This window comes from Rana temporaria, chromosome 4 (assembly GCF_905171775.1).
Source record: "Rana temporaria chromosome 4, aRanTem1.1, whole genome shotgun sequence".
In the NCBI taxonomy this organism is placed as follows: Eukaryota; Metazoa; Chordata; class Amphibia; order Anura; family Ranidae; genus Rana; species Rana temporaria.
Genome location: NC_053492.1, coordinates 10814339 through 10834357, shown reverse-complemented (window position 1 = coordinate 10834357; position 20019 = coordinate 10814339). Strand labels below are relative to the sequence as shown.

Genomic DNA, 20019 nt, shown 5'->3' with positions numbered 1-20019 from the left:
CTGTCTGTCTGTCAGCGTGCTGCTCTCTTTAAGTCCGTCCCTCTCTGTAAACCACCCCCCTCTGTCATATGTGCAGCCGGGTCACACTCAGTCTGTGGCTTGTGCTCTCTCCCGCAGATGCCAGAGACAGTGAAGGGACCGTATCCTAGCAACCAGGGACGCTTATGCAGAAGGACTGGAGAGCATGGTGTTAGGGGGCGGAGTCTAACAGGTTTGCACACATTGTTGCAGCGGCTCCTGGAAGGTAAGGGGGTTTTGTCTCACTCTATGTGTCTCTAAGGGGGGGGGGGGTCCTGGGGAGGTCTATGCTGCTGATATAAAGGGGGCCACCGGGGAGGTCTCTGCTGCTGATATAAAGGGGGGCCGTGGAGGAGGTCTATGCTGCTGATATAAAGGGGGCCATGGGGGAGGTCTATGCTGCTGATATAAAGGGGGGCCCCCAGGGGAGGTATATGCAGCTGATATAAAGGGACACTAATCTATATATGTATAGTGTTTACTACAAACCGTGCGTCGCTAAAGTGTTCGGTTTTGGCTTGGGTTTGGCTTGAAGAAAAGGTGGCAACCCTACCCCCAAGGTACTATATTTAAAGGAGCAGAGATGACCCCAACTATAAGGATATACAGTGCATACACACACAGCACAAGGCCGTGTTCACACTATGAGACATTTCTTGGGGCTGCAGTTCCTCTGAGCTCCACAAGGTGCTAGACAGGAAGTCTCAATGGAGGCAGGAAGTGATGTCAGGTACAAACAGGAAGTTCCAGGTAAGAGGTGAGTCGGGAGGAAGTAGAGAGAAGACATTGTTGGATGTGGCAGCAGAGGAGGTAATAAGATCTTATTTTCTATTTACACCCAGTAACCCCCCTCATGTCCATCCTCTTCCTCCATAGTCACTGTGATGTCTTTTATCTCCAGCAGATGATGATACACACCTATATAGGCCCGGATTCACGTAGCACTTACGCCGACGTATCTCGAGATACGCCACGTAAGTGCACATATGCGCCGTCGTATCTATGCGCCTGACTCTGAAAGCAAGATACGCCTGAAAATAGGCTTCATCCGACCGATGTAAGTTTCCTACGCCGTCGTATCGTGGGCGCATGTTTACGATGGCCGCAAGGGGCGCTCCCATTGATTTACTATTCGAATATGCAAATGAGTGAGATACGCCGATTAGGGTTGCCACCTCATCCCTTTAAAACAGAACACATATGAATTACACAGGTTCTGAGGCTAATTTAATGCAGATAAGGCACCAAATGAGTCTAATTACCACCTTAATTAGCCTCAGAACCTGTGTAATTCATATGTGTTCTGTTTTAAAGGGATGAGGTGGCAACCCTAACGCCGATTTACAAACGTACTTGCGCCCGGCGCATTAATATACGCGGTTTACGTAAGTCCTACGTCCGGCGTAAAGTTAAGCCTTATAAAGCAGGTGTAAGTGAGCAGCATCAATGCAAATGGCTGCACCAGGGAACACAGCCTTAGTTTTTTACATCGTTTACGTAGTACGTGAATAGGGCTAGTCGTAGGTTACGTTCAAGTCGTAGGCAGTGATTCGACGTAACTTAGGCAGTTGTTTCAACGTGATTCTGAGCATGCGCACTGGGAAACGTCCATGGGACGGCGCATGCGCCATTCGTTATTCGTATCTTGATGGCGCTCGGCCCATCATTTACATGGGGTCACGCCTCATTAGCATGGCTCACGCCCACTGCCACTTACGACGAGTAACGCCGAGGGAACCCAGCGTAGATTAGGGAGCAAGTGCTTTGTAAATACTGTGCTCGCCGCTCTGCGTGACGTCGGCGTAGCGTATATTCGATACACCGGCATAACTATGCGCCAAGGTATGTGAATCCGGGCCATAGTGTGGAAACCTAGATTAACCCCATCAGGGGCAGAACTTTTACTTCCTTATAAGGCCGGGAAATTTTCTTCATTTTGGAGATGTCTCCTTCTTACTAGGGATGAGCCAAACTGCACTGGGTTCTTTGAACTTTGAAGATGTTCGGATGCTAAACCTAAACCCTATTTAAAATCAATGGGAGTTGAATCAATTAAATTGAAAATGCCTGTGTACTGGGCTAATTGGCAAAGGAGTGTCAAAAAAGTATTATAGGTGGTGGGCATTGCCCTGGGCAACATGTTCCATTGCAAAAAAAAAACATTTTTATTGAGTTCCATTTGGCCACTGAACATTTTAAAGGCTTAAAGTGAAACATTTAAAATGTCAAATTCCTTTAAATATAATGCCTGGGGGTGTCCTAATCCTGCCTCTGAAGAGGCATCTCTGTGATGTATAGAAAGTGCTGCAGCAGCGCTCACATTTACAAAGAAATAAAGTTAAAATTGCTGGCAAATGACATTTAATTTCTGGTTTCTTAAAAAAAGAAAAAACGTAATCCTGATCACCGCAATAAGCTTTATCAGTGTCCTGATCACTGCTATACCCCATACCAGCATCATTCTCACCTTCATACCTTATACCAGTGTCCTGATCACTGCCACACCCCATACCTGTGTCATGATCACTGCCATATCCCATAATAGTGTCCTAAACACTGCCATACCCCATACCAGTGTCCTGATCACTGCCATACCCCATACCAGCATCCTTCTCACCTTTATACCACAGAACCAGTGTCCTGATCACTGCCATACCCCATAATAGTGTCCTAAACACTGCCATACCCCATACCAGCATCCTTCTCACCTTTATACCACAGAACCAGTGTCCTGATCACTGCCATATCCCATAATAGTGTCCTGATCACTGCCATACCCCATACCAGCATCCTGATCACTGCCACACCCCATACCTGTGTCATGATCACTGCCATATCCCATAATAGTGTCCTAAACACTGCCATACCCCATACCAGTGTCCTGATCACTGCCATACCCCATACCAGCATCCTTCTCACCTTTATACCACAGAACCAGTGTCCTGATCACTGCCATACCAGCATCCTGATCACTGCCATACCCCATACCAGCATCCTTCTCACCTTTATACCACAGAACCAGTGTCCTGATCACTGCCATACCCCATAATAGTGTCCTAAACACTGCCATACCCCATACCAGCATCCTTCTCACCTTTATACCACAGAACCAGTGTCCTGATCACTGCCATATCCCATAATAGTGTCCTGATCACTGCCATACCCCATACCAGCATCCTGATCACTGCCACACCCCATACCTGTGTCATGATCACTGCCATATCCCATAATAGTGTCCTAAACACTGCCATACCCCATACCAGTGTCCTGATCACTGCCATACCCCATACCAGCATCCTTCTCACCTTTATACCACAGAACCAGTGTCCTGATCACTGCCATACCAGCATCCTGATCACTGCCATACCACATACCAGCATCTTGATCACCGCCATATGCCATATCATCATCCTGATCACTGACACTGCCATACTCCATACCAACTTCCTGATCAACACCATACCAACGCCCTGATCACCACCATACACCATACCAGTGTCCTGATCACCATCATACCTCATATCAACATCCTAATCACCACCATACCCCATACCAGAAGCTTGATCACCACCATATGCCATACTAGAGTCCTAATTATGGCCATACCCAATACCAACATCCTGATTACCATACCATACCAATGCCCTGATCACCACCATACCCCATACCAGCGTCCTGATCACCATCATACCTCATACTAGTGTCCTGACACCACCATATGCCATATCAGAATCCTGATCACGGCCATACCCTATACCAGTATCCGGATCACTGCCATACCAACACCCTGATTACCATCGTACCTCATACCAGTGTCCTGATACCACCATACCCCATACCAGCATCCTGATCACCGCCATACCAGTGTCCTGGTCATTGCCATATCCCATACCAGTGTCCTGATCACTGTCATACCCCATACTGGCATCCCGATCACCACCTTTTAGCTATACCAGCATCCTGATCACTGCCATACCCCATACCAATATCCTGATCATCACCACACCTTATACCAGCATACTGATCACCACCATACCCCATACCAGCAGCCTGATCACCACCATGCCTTATACCAGTTTCCTGATACCGCCATACCCCATACCAGTTTCCTGATCATTGCCATACCCCATACCAGCATCCTAATCATGGCCATACCCCACATCAGTTTCCTGATCACTGCCATACCCCATAACAATATCCTGATCACCACCATACCAACGCCCTGATCACCATCATATCTCATACCAGTGTCCTAATAATCATTATAACTCATATAAGTGTCTTGACACCACCTTATACCATACCAGCATCTTGATCACCACCATGTCCTATACCATCGCCCTGATCACTGCCCACATTTCATACCAGCATTCTGATTACCACCACACCTCATACCAGCGTCCTGATCAATGCCATAGCCCACGCCATTGTCACGATCATCATACCAGCATTCTAATCACCACCATTCCCCATACCAGTCGCTGATCACAGTCAAACCAGTACTAGTGTCAACATAGCCAGTGTCCGCAATTGTTTCTACTGTCATGAAGCTCAGGAAATTAGATGCATAGTTTGCCCCTAGAAAGCCTTAAGGTGCTCACTGTATTTCGCTCCCCTCTGTGTGGCTAAGCTGTGAAAAAGTCTAAATGCCGCGTACACACGATCATTTTTCGGCATGAAAAAAAACGATGTTTTTCGGCATGTAGAAAGAACGAAGTTTTTCCAAATTCATCATTAAAACAACGTTGCCCACACACCATCGTTTTTTAAAAATGCTCTAGCAAAGCGCGGTGACATACAACGCGTACGACGGCACTATAAAGGGGAAGTTCCATGCGGATGACACCACCCTTGGGGCTGCTTGAGCTGATTCCGTGTTAGAAAAAGACGATTCACGCTTTTCTGTCTGTTACAGCGTGCTGAATGTGCTTAACGGTAGTTTTACTAGAACGAGCGCTCCCATCTCATAACTTGCTTCTGAGCATGCGCGGGTTTTTAATGTCGTTTTAGCCCACACGATCATTTTTTACAACCCAAAAAACAACATTGTTTAAAACGTCGTTAAAAAATGCAGCATGCTCTAAAAAAAAATTGTCGTTTTTCAGAAGCCGAAAAATGATGTGAAGCCCACACACGATCATTTTAAATTACATTTTTTTAAAACAACGTTTTTTTAATGACGAAAAATGATCGTGTGTATGCGGCATAACACGTGGTATCCTAATACTCGGAAGAAGTAGCAGATTGTGTAATTCTATGTTTGCCCATGCTGTGTTTGAGAAATATTTTGTTAAACTGACAACTTTGCGTAAAATAATGTATTTTCATTCTGCATTTTCCAAAAACTTGTGATAACCGCCATACCTCATACCAGCATCCTGATCACTACCATAGCTTATACCAACGTCCTGATCAAATCCATATGCCATATTTAGGGTTGTCACGATACGACTTTTTTAAGACCGAGTATAAGAACCGATACATTTTTTCAAGTACTCACCGATACCGATTACCGATACTTTTTTGTCAATCTCATGTGACAGCGGCACATGTGTCAGTAGTTTTTTTTATTTGTTTTTTTTTTTTAAACAATGCTTTCTTTTTTTTAAAGCCCCCCCCCCCCTTTAAAAAAAAGAAAATGGAAAATTGAATACCTACCTTTCTGTAATTTTCCTTTCCTGGTGCCTACCCATGGCAGCATACCAATGGTCATGGCTCCGCCCCCGACTGACCCACAGGACCACGTAACTCTCTCAATAAAAAGAGCTCCCCCCCCCCCCAGATAGGCATTCCTAGTTACTAGCCCTCAGACCGCAGAGCAGTCCATAAGGGAGGGTGTATGCTGCCATGGGTAGGCACCAGGAAAGGAAAATTACAGAAAGATAGGTATTCAATTTTCCATTTTCCTGGTGCCTCCATGGCAGCATACCAATGGTCAAATAACTCGCTTTACAGGGAGGGTACTGCTCAAAAAAATATATTTAATAACTACAGAGTAGAGCGTTCTAGCAATTTTCTCCCAAAGTCTCTCGAGGTGAGAGCTGCCGGGTCTAGGCTATAGTGGGACATAAAGGTGCTGAAGGAAGACCAGCTTGCTGCCCTGCAGATAGTTTCCGGGGAGACCCTTGCTAAAGGTGCCCAGGACGAGGCGACTCCTCTCGTTGAATGTGCGTTTACTGCCTTGGGAATAGGAAGACCACTAGCCCGATAGGTTTTCTGAATGAGTCCCACAATCCATCTTGCCACTGTTGACTTGGAAGCTGCTTTCCCTTTCCTTGCCCCTTTTGGGATGATGAAGAGGCGCTGGTCCTTTCTGAATTCCTGAGTTACCTTAAGATAATGTTTTAAGGATCTGGCTACATCTAGCTCGTGCAGGTTTGAGGATGCTTGCTCTCCTTCAAATGTTGGAAGTACCCATTCTTGATTGAAATGAAAGACCGAAGGTACTTTGGGAATGAACTGATGTATTGGCTGTAGTACTACCCTGTCTGGAAAGAATGTGATATAAGGCTCTTGGGCTCCCAGGGCTTGGATTTCCGACACCCTGCGCCCCGATGTGATTGCAATCAGGAAGGCTGCTTTCCAGGTAATGTCCTCCAGTGAGCAACCTTCTGTAGGAGCGAAGGGGGAACGTGTTAGGGCTTCCAGCACGATTGTCAGATCCCACTTGGGGTATAGAGATTTCCTGGGCGGGCGAAGTCTCAGAACCGCCTTCAAAAATCTGTCCACCAGTGGATTAAGCGCCCATCTGACATCTGTTAAGGCTGAGATGGCAGACACCTGGACCTTTAGAGTGCTGTGTCCTAAACCTAGGTCTAGGCCTGACTGTAAAAATAACAAAATATTATGAACTTCAGGAAACAGTGGATTGAACTGGTTGGATTCCGCTAGGGCCACAAATTTCTTCCAAATTCTGTAGTAAGTGGTGTTCGTGGAAGACTTTCTTGCGAGCAAAAGGGTTCGGATGACCTCTTGTGAACACCCTATATCCCCCAGCCTCCTCCTTTCAATATCCAGACCCTCAAGTCCAGAATCTCTGGATTCGGGTGGATGAAACTGCCCTGAGTCAGCAGGTTGTTCTTGAGAGGTAGAGACGTCGGACTGCCCAGAGACAGACTGACCAATAGCGGGAACCACGGCCTCCTTGGCCAATATGGAATGATCGCCAGGATGGTTACTTCTTCCTTTGTCAGACGCTGGAGGAATCTCAGAATCAAGGGAGTTGGGGGAAAGGCATATCCCAACTGGAATGTCCAAGTCTGGATCAAAGCATCTGTACCCGTTGCTGTCGGACATGGTGCTCTTGAGAAGAACCGAGGAGTCTTCGCGTTGAGAGGCGAGGCAAAAAGATCTAATTGGGGAGTCCCCCACTGTTGGCAGATCCTGTTGAAGACCCCTTGGTCTAGAGACCATTCGTTGTTGTTGTAGAATGACCTTGACAGGTGATCGGCTAACTGGTTCTCTGGTCCCGGAATATAGGATGCCTGTATGTCACATAGATTCTTCTCTGCCCATGAGATTATTGGAGCTACTTCGCTGAATAATGCCCTGCTGTGCGTGCCCCCTTGGTTCTGGACGTAGGCCACCGCTGCACGGTTGTCCATTTGAAGAAGGACCGGCTTGCCCCTGAGAAGAGGTGCTAGATGCAGAAACCCCATCCAGGCTGCCCTTAGCTCCCAGGATATTGGATATCACTCCCTCCGCACTGAATGGCCACCTCCCTTGAACCAATTTGTCTTGGGTGTGTGCTCCCCAACCTAGCTGACTGGCGTCTGAAGTAAGTATGGTCCATGCAACTGGTCCCAGGAGCCGTGGAACTAATAGATTGGAGGGTCTTGTCCACCACCATAGACTGGATTTCATCGAAGAGGACACAATTATTTTCTGCTTGAGATGTTCTTTCCCCCATTGGGCTAGGAAGTTCGGAACCCTAGCTGAAATTCCCGTAGGTGCCATCTGGCCCATTTTACCATTGGGATGCATGAAGCGAAGGAGCCTATGAGGCTCAGACAATCTGACGCTGACATGAAGCGGGAACCCATTGCTCGTTTTACTTTTTGAACCAAAATTGGAACCTTTTCTGGTGGCAGAGAAACTGATTTCTCCGGGGTGTTGAATAGGGCCCCCAAGTAACCCATCTTCTGTGTTGGCCTTAGCTGGCTTTTCGCTATGTTGATCAACCAACCGAATCTGGACAAGGTGCTTAGTACTGTTTGGGTGTGCTCCTCTAAAATGCTTTTGTGCTGAGACAAGATTAGAATATCGTCCAAATAATATAGTACTCGTATTCCCTTTTCCCGAAGAGGCACTAGAATGGCCCCTAGCACTTTTGTAAACGTTCTGGGAGCTGATGAGATTCCAAACGGGAGGCATTGGAACTGTAGATGCAGGCTGCCCACCTTGAACCGTAAAAAGTGCTGGAACTGGCTGTTTATCGGAATGTGCAGATATGCATCCTGGAGATCTATGGAGACCATCCAGTCCCCGGGCTGGACTGATAAGATTACTGTGTTCAGAGACTCCATCTTGAAGCGCTCCAATCTGATATACTTGTTCAATTTTTTCAAATCCAGTACGGGCCTCCATCCTCCCGTTTTCTTGGGAATTAAGAAGACGGGAGAGTAGAATCCCGAGTTTATCTCCGAAGCTGGGACTGGTAACACTGCCTTCTGTTGTAACAGTATTTGGATGTACTGAAATAATACTGCCCTTTTCTCTTTGGACGCCGGGATCTTGGTGTCTTGGAAAGAGTATGGAGGAGGGTGGGATTTGAACCTCCAAAAATGTCCCCTGAGGATGGTGGACACCACCCATGGATCGGTGCACCCTTCCACCCAGACCTGCGCATAGGACTTGAGTCTTGCTCCCACTAGGCTGGTCTGGGTGGCAGGGGAGTCAAAAAGACTTCTGGGAATCTCCCACAGAAGTTGTGGGTTTTGGTTTCCCCAGTTTAAGGAAAGAAGCTTGAGACCCTTTCCAGCCCCTTCTATAACCTGGGCGATAGGATCTTGAGTCCCTTCCTCTCTGCTGAGCTCCAGGCCTGGGAGCAAATCTCTTCCTTCTGTTTCTATCTTGAGGGATCAAACCACTCTTTCCTCCTGTGACCCTTGAAATTGCAGAATCCATCTTCTCCCCAAAAAGTGCTTTCCCGTCATACGGAATGCGACACCACGATTGCTTAGAAGATGGGTCTGCTGCCCATGGTTTTAACCATAGGGCTCTTCTGGCCGTGATTGAATACAACATGGCCCTGGAGGAACTTCTTAAGACATCTATCGCTGCTTCTGCCATGAAATCTGATGCCAGCTTTAGCTCATCTAATGCCTTAATGACTTCCTCGGTGTCTATGCCTGCTCTGAGAGCTGTCTCAATGTTGTCAGTCCACCCCCTGGTGGCCCTGGAAACAGAAGATAAGGCTACCGCCGGTTTGCAAGCCCCGCCAGTTGCTTGGTACATCTTTTTAAGATCTGCGTCGATCCTCCGGTCTAAAGCATCCTTGAAGGAGACCGAGTCCTCTAGTGGTAGGGTCGTATTTTTTGCCAGCCTCATGACTGAGGCATCCACAGCTGGAATGGATTCAAAAATCTTAGCATCCAATTCGGCCAACGGATACAGCTTTTGTAGGCGGTTAAAGGCGACAGGCCTCTTATCGACTTTCTGCCATTCTCCTAGAATGATCCCTTTAATCTCCTCCATAAGTGGAAAATTAGACACTCTTTTTGTTAAATGCGGAAAGTATTTTTTTGTTTTGGACGGAGGCTCAAGGCACTCTTCTTCCCATTGAATAGCGTCCTTGACTGCCATTACAAATGGCTCCACCAGACCAAAGTCAAAGGTTGAAATCTCTTCCTCATTTGATACTAAGTCCTCCTCCAAGCCCTCTTCCCCCGGGTACGGGGTGGATGGGCCCGCGATCTCTTGCTCAGCCGAGGGAGAAGAAGGAGAAGAAGTGCTTTGTGCTGCAGCCAATTCCCTGATAGATTCTTTGATAAGATCTTTTATAGAGTTTGCGGACACCTGTTTTTCTGCAGTAGCCTCCAAAAAGCATTGGCCGCAGGCTAACTTGCCTGGCAGGGCTTTTTTCCAACAGACCCAACAGTCATCCCCTCTGGGTTTGGATGAGGAATGGTGGGAAGAACTTCGATGGCTGCTTGAGTTGCGGCCTGAAGTGTGGGGGTGGCCTGAACTTCTATGGCCTCCTGAGCTTCTGTCGCGGGAGGATCTGTGAGATGCGTCTCGTTGCGGGCTGCGGAGACAAAATCCCAGAACACAGGTTGTATAGTATGTCTGTTATAGTGCTCTTTTTCTATTACTAATACGTTACCTGTCTGTAGCAGCCCTTACCTAGTAGAATGTTGAGGATCTTTTTGTATTGGCATGACTATGTCCAGGACAGCTAAGGGCAAATTTAGAATTTTCTATGATTACTATCTGGTTTAGACAAGATATAAACAGAAAACAGTCCAAGACCCCCAAATATAAAGACTACTGGACAAAAATACAAGTAGCTATATATATAAATATATATGAGAGTCACACAAAAATCCCCCTTATACTTTTTTTTTTTGCATACACTGACAAGTCATAAGGCTGTACCTTGGCAAGGATCCATATCGCTCTGCAGAGGAATCCAGCAGGAGATGAGTGCTGGCTATGCTACCCCACTGACAGTCTGCTCCCAACTGAGAGACAGGCTGTTTTAAAGTCTTGGGAGTACCAAGATGGCCGCCAAACGCGCAGTGCGCATGCGCGGCCGCGTCGACGTGGCTCCGCCCCCCGAGATGACAAATCTGAGTCATGTGACCCGCGCGAAGCGCTTGCAGCTCGTGGGGAGGATAGATGTCCGGCGTCCCGCCGAGGAGTGAGACATACAGGCGGTGAGTGGGATACTTCTAATGCTGGGTAACTTTTAATTTAAATAGTGAAGTGCCCTACCCCCGGAGAGGAACCACCCGGGATGCGGAACAGTCAGCCTATGTACCTGAAGAGGAGAAAACCATAAGCTCCTGGAGGTAAAGCAAGTGCCCCAAAAAAGATCCTCAAAAAAAATGGGCTCCTATACTTATCTGGCACCTTTAGCAGCCCAAGCCATAGGACTCCGTCCTGCAGGAGAGCATGAACCTGCAACGGTTACACCATGGATGGTGAGGTAGAGCTGAAGTATGATCCTGCGGGATGAGGACAGAAAAAAGAATGCCTATCTGGGGGGGGGAGCTCTTTTTATTGAGAGAGTTACGTGGTCCTGTGGGTCAGTCGGGGGCGGAGCCATGACCATTGGTATGCTGCCATGGAGGCACCAGGAAAGCATTGTTTAAAAAAAAAAAAAAAAAAAAAAAAACTGGAGGACAGTGTCAGTGTGTGTTTTTTTTTTTTTTTACGATTAATTTTTGTAATTATTGCAATTTTTTTATCAGCCCTGTTGGGGGGCTTTGGTGAGATATGAGGGGTCTTAACAGACCTCTGATATCTCCCCTTTGAGACAGGGAAAGGGACTAAGGACACAGATGCCACAGTCTGCCACAGGAATGGCAGACTGTGGCTTCCCAATTTGCCCAGCGGTGTGATTTTCCGAACTGCGGTGGAGCAATAGATGGAAAACACGTCCGCAGAGTGCCGCCACCCCGTTCGGGGTCCTACTATTTTAACTATCGTAGTATCGTGTTGATGGCGGTGGTGTCGGCACACTACGAATTTTTGTATGTGGACGTGGGGAAGAACGGCCGGCTGTCTGATGGGGGAGTGTTCGCGCGGACTGAATTCTACAGGCGTCTACAAACTGGTGGTCTGGAACTGCCACCGGATGAAGACAACGTGGAAGGACTTCCGTTTCTTTTTTTAGCGGACAAAGCTTTTGGGCTTGGACCTCACCTCATGCGGCCTTTTCCCCAGAGGACCCTCACCTCAGAGAGGAGGGTGTTCAATTATCGGCTGGCCAGAGCTCGGAGGGTAGTCGAGAATGCCTTTGGGATACTCGCCAGCCGGTTCCGCCTGTTCCTGACAGCGATACACTTGGCGGAATATAAATTGAACACCGTTGTTTTTGCCTGCTGCATTTTGCACAATTTTCTACGCAGGCACTCCCAGACGTACCTAACCAACATCGGTGCTGAGGCAGGACTACCCTCAGATACCCTTCCTAGTCTGGACACTGGTCGCGCTGGCTTGGCCACCCAATCTGCTTGTGAGGTACGCGACAAATATGTTGAGTACTTCATGGGTCGTGGGGCCATTGCTATGCCTGATCATATTTATTTCTAATTCGGCCCCCAAAAGAAAGAAATATTCCAATAAATAATTTGACCATTGGACTTTATACAGTTGTTTGTCATTATTGCTTTTTCTTTTTTTATCTGTCTTCCTGGTTCTCCAAATAACTAGTGCACTTCTAGTGACAAATTTAGTTCTCCTGTTTTAGTAAATAACCACAATTGCACATTATTCACTCATCTACAAAATGGGTATTGAGCATAGAAATAAGAAGCCATTCATTTTTCAGATTTTGATGTCAATGTTTTTATTTGCAGCTTGTTCATTACCCCCAAAATTAGTTTTTTTTTGCTGAAAACATGGCTTTTTAGGTTTTATTAAACAATTTAGTAAGATTTTTCTTTTGGTATTTTTTTTTGTTTTTTTTCAAATATATCTTATTTTTATTTATTTTTTTCAAGAATATAGATCTTTTAGTACGATATTTTTTAGTATCAAATATATATATATATATATATATATATATATATTTTTTTAGGTTTTTTTTGGGGGTATTTTTTTTTTTAATATATATATATATTTTTTTTCTTTGTTGTTGATTTCACAACTTGTTTTGAATTACAAATGTTAAAATGTACAACCAATAGAACTTGCAAAGTTCAAACTTTTCTCTATTCACAACAACAGTCAGTCATGGTGTGATTTCACACTGGAACACGCCAAAATTTGAAGATGCACACATTCAGTGTTAATTCGCCAAATGTCAGTTCTTCAACAGAGAAACACAGACAAATGGCCACATGTGCTATCTGCCATCATGGGTGATCAATGTCTGTGTTTTGTGGGAGCAAACCCTTCCTTTCAACTACTTGAGAATCAAGGAGGGGGTTGTACCCACAAAGCACAGACAATCGATATTCTGTGATGGCAGATAGCACATGTTGGCACAATGTGTGTGCATCTTCAAATTTTGGCGTATTGTTGAGGAAAAAATTAAAAATGGTTGGGGGGGGGCGGGGGATGGGCGGGGGGGGGGGGGTTTCAGTCTTTGACACGGCCCATCATGTCAATTATATTTTTATAGTTCTGTTCAATGACCAACATCCTTTGCCGCATATTGTCCATCTCTGTGCTGCACTCCATAATCTGCTGTATTATTATTTGTGCACTTGCACGAGAAAAATGCGGAACACCATCTTCATCCCCTAAAAAATAAGAAATAAAATACATTTAATATTTTGCAGGCCTATCTACATCTGTTTTGCCCTATAAAGCTGGGGTGACACTGACCTGATGGTCTGCTCATTTCCACCTCAACAACTTCTCCGTCTTCCACCACTTCACCCTCATCTTCAACAAATCCTCCTTCTTCCACCACTTCACCCTCATCTTCAACAACTCCTCCTTCATCTTCCATAACTGCTTCTTCTTCATCCATAAATCCACCTTCTTCCATAAATCCAACTTCCCTTTCCTCAACTTCCCCTTCATCTTCCATAACTGCTACTTCCAAAATGGCTTCTTCCTCCTCTCTTCCTTCCTCCTCTCTTCCTTCCTCCTCTCTTCCTTCCTCCTCTCCTTCCACATCCTCCTCCTCCTCCACATGCCGAGATGGTCTATTTTTGGCGTGTCTGGCCCTCCCTGCCTCCTCCAAATGCTGTCGTCTTCTTTCCCCTAAATAACACAAAACAAAAGGTATACTCATCAGCACACAGATATTGGAAAGCAGAAATCGCACACATTGCTTAGAAGAGGCATTAAATTAGTATCTTTTTTTGTCTTCTTCCACCAAACCTACATTTTTAGATGACTTCTAGCCCAAGCTCTGATCCTGCCCCTTTTTAGCGAAGTGACACACATGGATGTCCCCCCTAAACTTTATTTCTCGGAGACCCTACAAAAATGTTTTTTTTTTTTTTGGGGAGACACAGGTGCTCTTGATTCCAGATGGGAAAACAGCTGCTTATTATCACTGTTGAGAATGAATCCTGTTTGCCTTTCACATTCTCTTAATTTCAGTTAAAAAAAATAGCTTTTACACAATGTTTACAAACGTTGTTTTTTGCCAGATAGCCATGTCCAGGTGTGTTGTTCCTGGACCAACATCGGATTTCGGAGAAACGATGTGATGTTACGATGTTTACTATTAACGATCGTTGAAAAAGATGGGTATTTTCTTTAAACACATACAATTTCAAAATGTGTTCAAAAGTACAACCAGGCCAAGGAGGCAGATGTAGAAATATACATGTCAACAAATTAATCAAGACAATTGACCCCCAAAAAAATAAAAGGACTTACTTTTCTTAATAATTTTCTTGATCTTCTTCAACTGATGTGGCTCCCGCAGTTTCAAGTCGGACCAACGTTTCCGGAGCTGTTCTTTTGATCTGGTGACACCAAACATCTCCTTCATTCTCCTCGCCACCTTGTCCATAATTTGGGCCTTTCTGCGGTTAGGGGTCTTGTATGGGCCATGTTCCCCGTCGTAGTCCTTCCTCCGCAGTATGTCAACTAACTCCACCATTTCTTCTAAAGCCATATTAGTGGCCTTATAGCGTTTGGGCCTGGATCGGGACGTTCCTGCCTCTGTCCCTTCATTTTCGGCCTGAGAGCTTCGTGCACGCTCGTGTGACATCGCCATGTTTCCATCCCACAGTGATTAGGGGCGTGGAAAAGAGGAAATGTTCCGTCATGGGCGGTGACGAGGGCGGCGTTTCATGCATACGCGGAGTGTATAGAATGAATACGACGTGATTACGTAGGTTACGCAGAGATTGCTCGAGCGTTTTAGAGAAGCTACAGAGTTAACGCCATATGTTTACGTTTCACATTGATTAGGGGTATGGCAAAGGTGACGAGGGCGGCGTTTCATGCATACGCGGAGTGTATAAAAGGAAAACTACGTGATTACGTAGGTTACGCAGAGATTATTCAAGCGATCTAAGCCAGGAGCTACAGAGACGATGGTAAAAAAATAACAACATGGGATCAGCAGAGGCCTAGAAACTTGAGAGCCATGGGATGGGGGTTTGGTCTGTTGTTTGCACCCTTTTAACGCTATTCTGTAGCGTTAAAAGGGTATTTGGTTCTACAAATGCTTGGACACATCACAAAATCTAGATGTGAAGAATGCTCTACCTCTTTTTATTTTTTGTCTGGTGTGTTCAGATCATGCAAGTATTGTTCTGTGTTGGTTGGACAGAGGTAATTAGGAAGTGTCTTATGTCATCAATGCTGAGGGGCAGGATATCTACACATGAAATAGTGCCTTGATGAATGCTATCATTAATAATAATTGGGGATGGTTATAGATGCCACGTATTTTGTGAAATGGAACCAAAGGGTCTGCATGTAAAAACATTTTTTGGTACAACAATGGGGCAGAGCTGGCCAGCATTTTAGCAGCAGGAGACACTGTGTTTGTATAGTAGCTCAAAAATGTTTGAGCACATATTCTGACAATGACAAAGCTGAGCCTTTTTTAAATCGTGTTTTTTTTTTTCCTTTTGTTAATCTAGACTAAAATTAAAAATAAAACCTTCAAAAGGATGGACCAATTGCAGGGACCACAGAATATCCTTAGGCTGATCCACAAATATAGGGAAATGCCACTCCTCTGGAATTCCAAGGACCCTTGCTACTACAAAAAAGACCGACGAACGGCAGCACTTGATCAAATAGCAACATATATGCAAACTTGGGTTCCTGGCTGCACAGGCGACATGGTCAAGGATAAAATGGCAAACCTCAGGAGCGCATACCGAAAAAAATATAAAGAACACCAAGAAAAAAGATCAGGATCAGCAGCAAGTGAGTCAATGGAGCCCAGGCTGTGGTACTTCAAAGAGCTCCATTTTTTGGGTGATCAAATGGAGGGCCGGGAATCAATTTCAAGTCTTCCTTCCAGCCTTCCTTCCACGCTTCCTTGCAGCGGAACTTCCACGGATCCCCACACCCCTGCAGAGTCTGCCGAGAGTCTGGCTGACATAGACTCAGATCTGCGAATCTTCACTGATGAGGTATAGTAGTTTACAACATATTTCTTGGCTGCTAATTATTGTTTGTTTATTGAGTTGATATTGTAAACAAAAAAACAAGCTTGGAAAAAAAAACACACAAGTCGTGGGCATAAAAATAGGTGTCAGGGATGCCAAGTGCAGGGGTCAGAAGGAGAGTCTGTTCAAGTTAAATGAATAAAAACAAACCAGTCTAGAGCATGAAAATGTGTGTGATTTGATTGTGCTAAATATTACAACATGTCCCTTTTTTGGACACAGGAAGAAGAGACCAGCCAGGAGGTGGCAGCTCCTGATGAGGAAAATGTCAGCCAGGCGGAAGGGGTCAGTGGCAGCCAGGAGGAGGCTGGGCCCAGTGGAGGTCAGCAGGTCCCCAGGCCCAGGCTGAGCACCAACAGCCAAGTTCCTCCCCTCCAGATGAGGCAACCAGGCCGAAGGAGGCGCATGAGACAAGTGGAGGACGAGAGCCTGGAGATGATCCGGGAGGCTAGTGCCTTAATGAGGGCCCCCCTCAACCCCACTGAGGCCTACAGCGCCTCAATCGCGCATGAACTCAGCCAAGCGGGGGAGGAGCAAAGGATGCTGGCCAAGGACCTTATCAATCAGGTCCTTTGGTGGATGCACCGGGGCCTGCTGACCAGGGACACTGAGCTTAGTGACCCAGAACGGCCTGCTCAACACCTGCGACCTCCTCCTGCTGCCACATCATCCCCACCTGCAAGGGTCCGTGGAAGGGTCCGTGCAAGTTCCGCTGCAAGGCAGCCTGGAAGGAAGGTTGCAAGGAAGACGAGAAGGTGATTCCCTGCCTTCCAGTTGATTCACCCAAAAAATGGACTTGTTTTGGACTATCACAGCTTGGGCTCCATTGGCTCACTTGCTGCTGCTCCTGTTTTTTGTTTTTTTGGTTCTTTATATAATGTTCGGTATGTGCTCCTGAAGGTTTCCCATTTTCTCCTTGACCATGTTGCCTGTGCAGTCTGGAACACAAGTCTGCATGTATGTTATATCTGATCAAGTGCTGCCGTTCTAGTTCATTATAATTTTTGGATTTGCCTAAATAAATGGCTTTTTTCTTTACGTAAAAACATTGTCTATTGAGTTGTAATACTGTGGTGATTAGGCATCAAACATTTTAAAAAATACTATGTGTCATTTACAAAGGACACAAACTTCTCTGGGGGGGGGGGGGGTGGGGACATTTGGTGTGCCAACTTGGTAAACCATAAAAAAAAGGAAAAACACCCACACCAAAAAAATGTTGACATAACTTGCCAACAAACAAAACAAGTCCAAAAAAAATAACAAAGTTGACATAACTTGCCAACAAAATAAAACACACAAAAAAAAAGTCCAAAATAAAAAACAATGTTGACATAACTTGCCAAAAAACTAAAAAAAAAATATATATAAGATCAACATTAACTAAAAAGAACATAACATAAATATATACATGTGGAGGACCAAAAGAAAGTTACAACATCTGGCTAGATAGCATCAGCAAGAGAACGGGTTTATTCTAGCAAGAGAACGCAGAAAAAATACGAGGCAATAAACGACACACTAGATATTTTAAATGACGAATGTGCCATGTCACAAACAAACGCAAGTTTTACCTGAACGAGCGCTCCCATCCCCTCATTTTGTCTGAGCATGCGCGGGTTTTTTGTCCGCGGGTTTTGTGTACTAACCAGCAAACATGTCCGACGGACAGGTTTCCAGCGGACAGATTTCTTAGCATGCTAAGCAATTTTGGACCGCTGGAAAACGGTCGGCTGGACAAATGTCCGCAGGAAAACGGTCCGATAGGCTGTACACACGACCGAACATATCCGCTGAAACTGTCCGTCGGACAAATATCAGCGGACAGATCCGGTCGTGTGTACGGGGCCTTAAAGGGGTTGTAAAGGTAAAAAAAAAAATCCCTAAATAGCTTCCATTACCTTAGTGCAGTCCTCCTTCACTTACCTCATCCTTCAAATTTTTTTTTAAATGTCTTTATTTCTTCTGAGAAATCCTCACTTCCTGTTCTTCTGTCTGTAACTACACACAGTAATGCAAGGCTTTCTCCCCGGTGTGGAGAAAGCCTCTTGAGGGGGCGAGCAGGAGTGTCAGGACGCCCACTAACACACCGCTCCTTTCTCTATCTGCAAAGTAGAGAGTGTCCTGACTTGCCTGCTCACCCCCTCCCCCCTCAAGAGGCTTTCTCCACACCAGGGAGAAAGCCTTGCATTACTGTGTGTAGTTACAGACAGAAGAACAGGAAGTGAGGATTTCTTAGAAGAAATAAGGACATTTAAAAGTAAAATCGAAGGATGAGGTAAGTGAAGGAGAACTGCACTAAGGTAAAGGAAGCTATTTAGGGGAAAAAAATTACCTTTACAACCCCTTTAAGCTCACAGGCTTTAGCTCAAACCCATGGCAGTGGTGAACCCAAACCTCATCTCTAGTGGGCATCTTTATGATATATGGTACATACACCGTGCAAGGCCCTGTTCAAAGTATGAAAAGTTTCTTGGGGCTGCAGTTCCTGTGAGCTCCACAGGTTGGTGATCTCACTTATATCGAGGAGTTGCAAACCCAAGAAGTCTCTATTGTATTTACAGACAGGGGGCCGGATTCAGAAAGAGATACGGCGGCGTATCTCCTGATACGCCGTCGTATCTCTGAGTTCGGGAGGTCGTATCTATGCGACTGATTCAGAGAATCAGTTACGCATAGATATCCCTAAGATCCGCCAGGTGTAAGTGTTTTACACCGTCGGATCTTAGGCTGCAATTCCAGGCTGGCCGCTAGGTGGCGCTTCCGTATTTTTACGCGAGGAATATGCAAATGAGGATTTACGCCGATTCAGAAACGAACGACCGCCCGACGCTTTTTTTTTTACGTCGTTTGCGTTCGGCTTTTCCGGCGTATAGTTACCCCTGCTATATGAGGGGTAGCTAATGTTAAGTATGGCCGTCGTTCCCACGCCGAGTTTTGAAATTTTACGTTGTTTGCGTAAGTCGTTCGCGAATACGGCTGGACGTAATTTACGTTCACGTCAAAAGCAATGACGTCCTTGCGACGTCATTTAGAGCAATGCACACTGGGATATTTTACGGACGGCGCATGCGCCGTTCAAATAATACGTCAAAAATGCGGGATCAAGCCCAATTTAAATAAAACACGCCCCCCCCTACATCCCCATTTGAATTACGCGGCCTTACGCCGCAACACATACGTTACGCCGCCTTAAGTAAGGGCGCAAGTTCTTTCTGAATAAAGAACTCGGACCGGACAGATACGCCATTGTATCTGAATCCGGCCCAGGAAGTTCAATAAGATAAAAATAAGCCCCATTGTTGATAGAACCCATTGATGGTGTCAGTGGGATAAAATAAGCCCTATTGCTGATTAGACATGTGCAGAATTAAAACTTTTGTTTCGATTTGTTCTTTACATAAACGTGTTTAGTTAAATTTTCGGAGTTTGTCCTGAGCCTGTAGGATGAGGACACAATGGGGTTGGTTTACTAAAACTGGAGAGTGAAAAATCTGGTACAGCTCTGCATAGAAATCAATCAGCTTCCAGGTTTTTTTTTTTTTTCGTCAAAGCTTTATTGAACAAGTTGAAGTTAGAAGCTGATTGGCTATCATGCACAGCTGTACCAGATTTCACACTCTCCAGTTTTAGTAAATCAACCCCAATGGGACAGTAGCCAAAATTCATTGACCCATCATTGGTGTCAGTGGGATAAAATAAGCCCCATTGTTGGTGTCGGTGAGATACAATGAGC

General features: G+C 45.5%; 1 protein-coding gene across 1 annotated transcript; it reads left to right on the top strand.

The window, feature by feature from the left end:
- The first annotated feature begins 689 nt into the window (after positions 1 to 689).
- LOC120935888 lies at positions 690 to 17366 on the top strand. The gene is made up of 3 exons (XM_040347924.1): positions 690 to 828; positions 15747 to 16247; positions 16506 to 17366. Exons 1-3 carry the CDS (start codon positions 742 to 744, stop codon positions 17040 to 17042), a joined length of 1125 nt encoding a protein of 374 aa, XP_040203858.1. The 5' UTR covers positions 690 to 741; the 3' UTR covers positions 17043 to 17366.
- The last annotated feature ends 2653 nt before the right edge of the window (positions 17367 to 20019 follow it).

Bases quoted from the DNA above. Each gene is read 5' to 3' on its own strand.
- LOC120935888 (XM_040347924.1), top strand. From the start codon at position 742: ATGTCAGGTACAAACAGGAAGTTCCAGGTAAGAGGTGAGTCGGGAGGA. The intron at 829-15,746 runs GTAATAAGATCT...TTGTTAATCTAG, and splicing joins TGGATGTGGCAGCAGAGGAG to ACTAAAATTAAAAATAAAAC. The intron at 16,248-16,505 runs GTATAGTAGTTT...TTTTGGACACAG, and splicing joins TGCGAATCTTCACTGATGAG to GAAGAAGAGACCAGCCAGGA.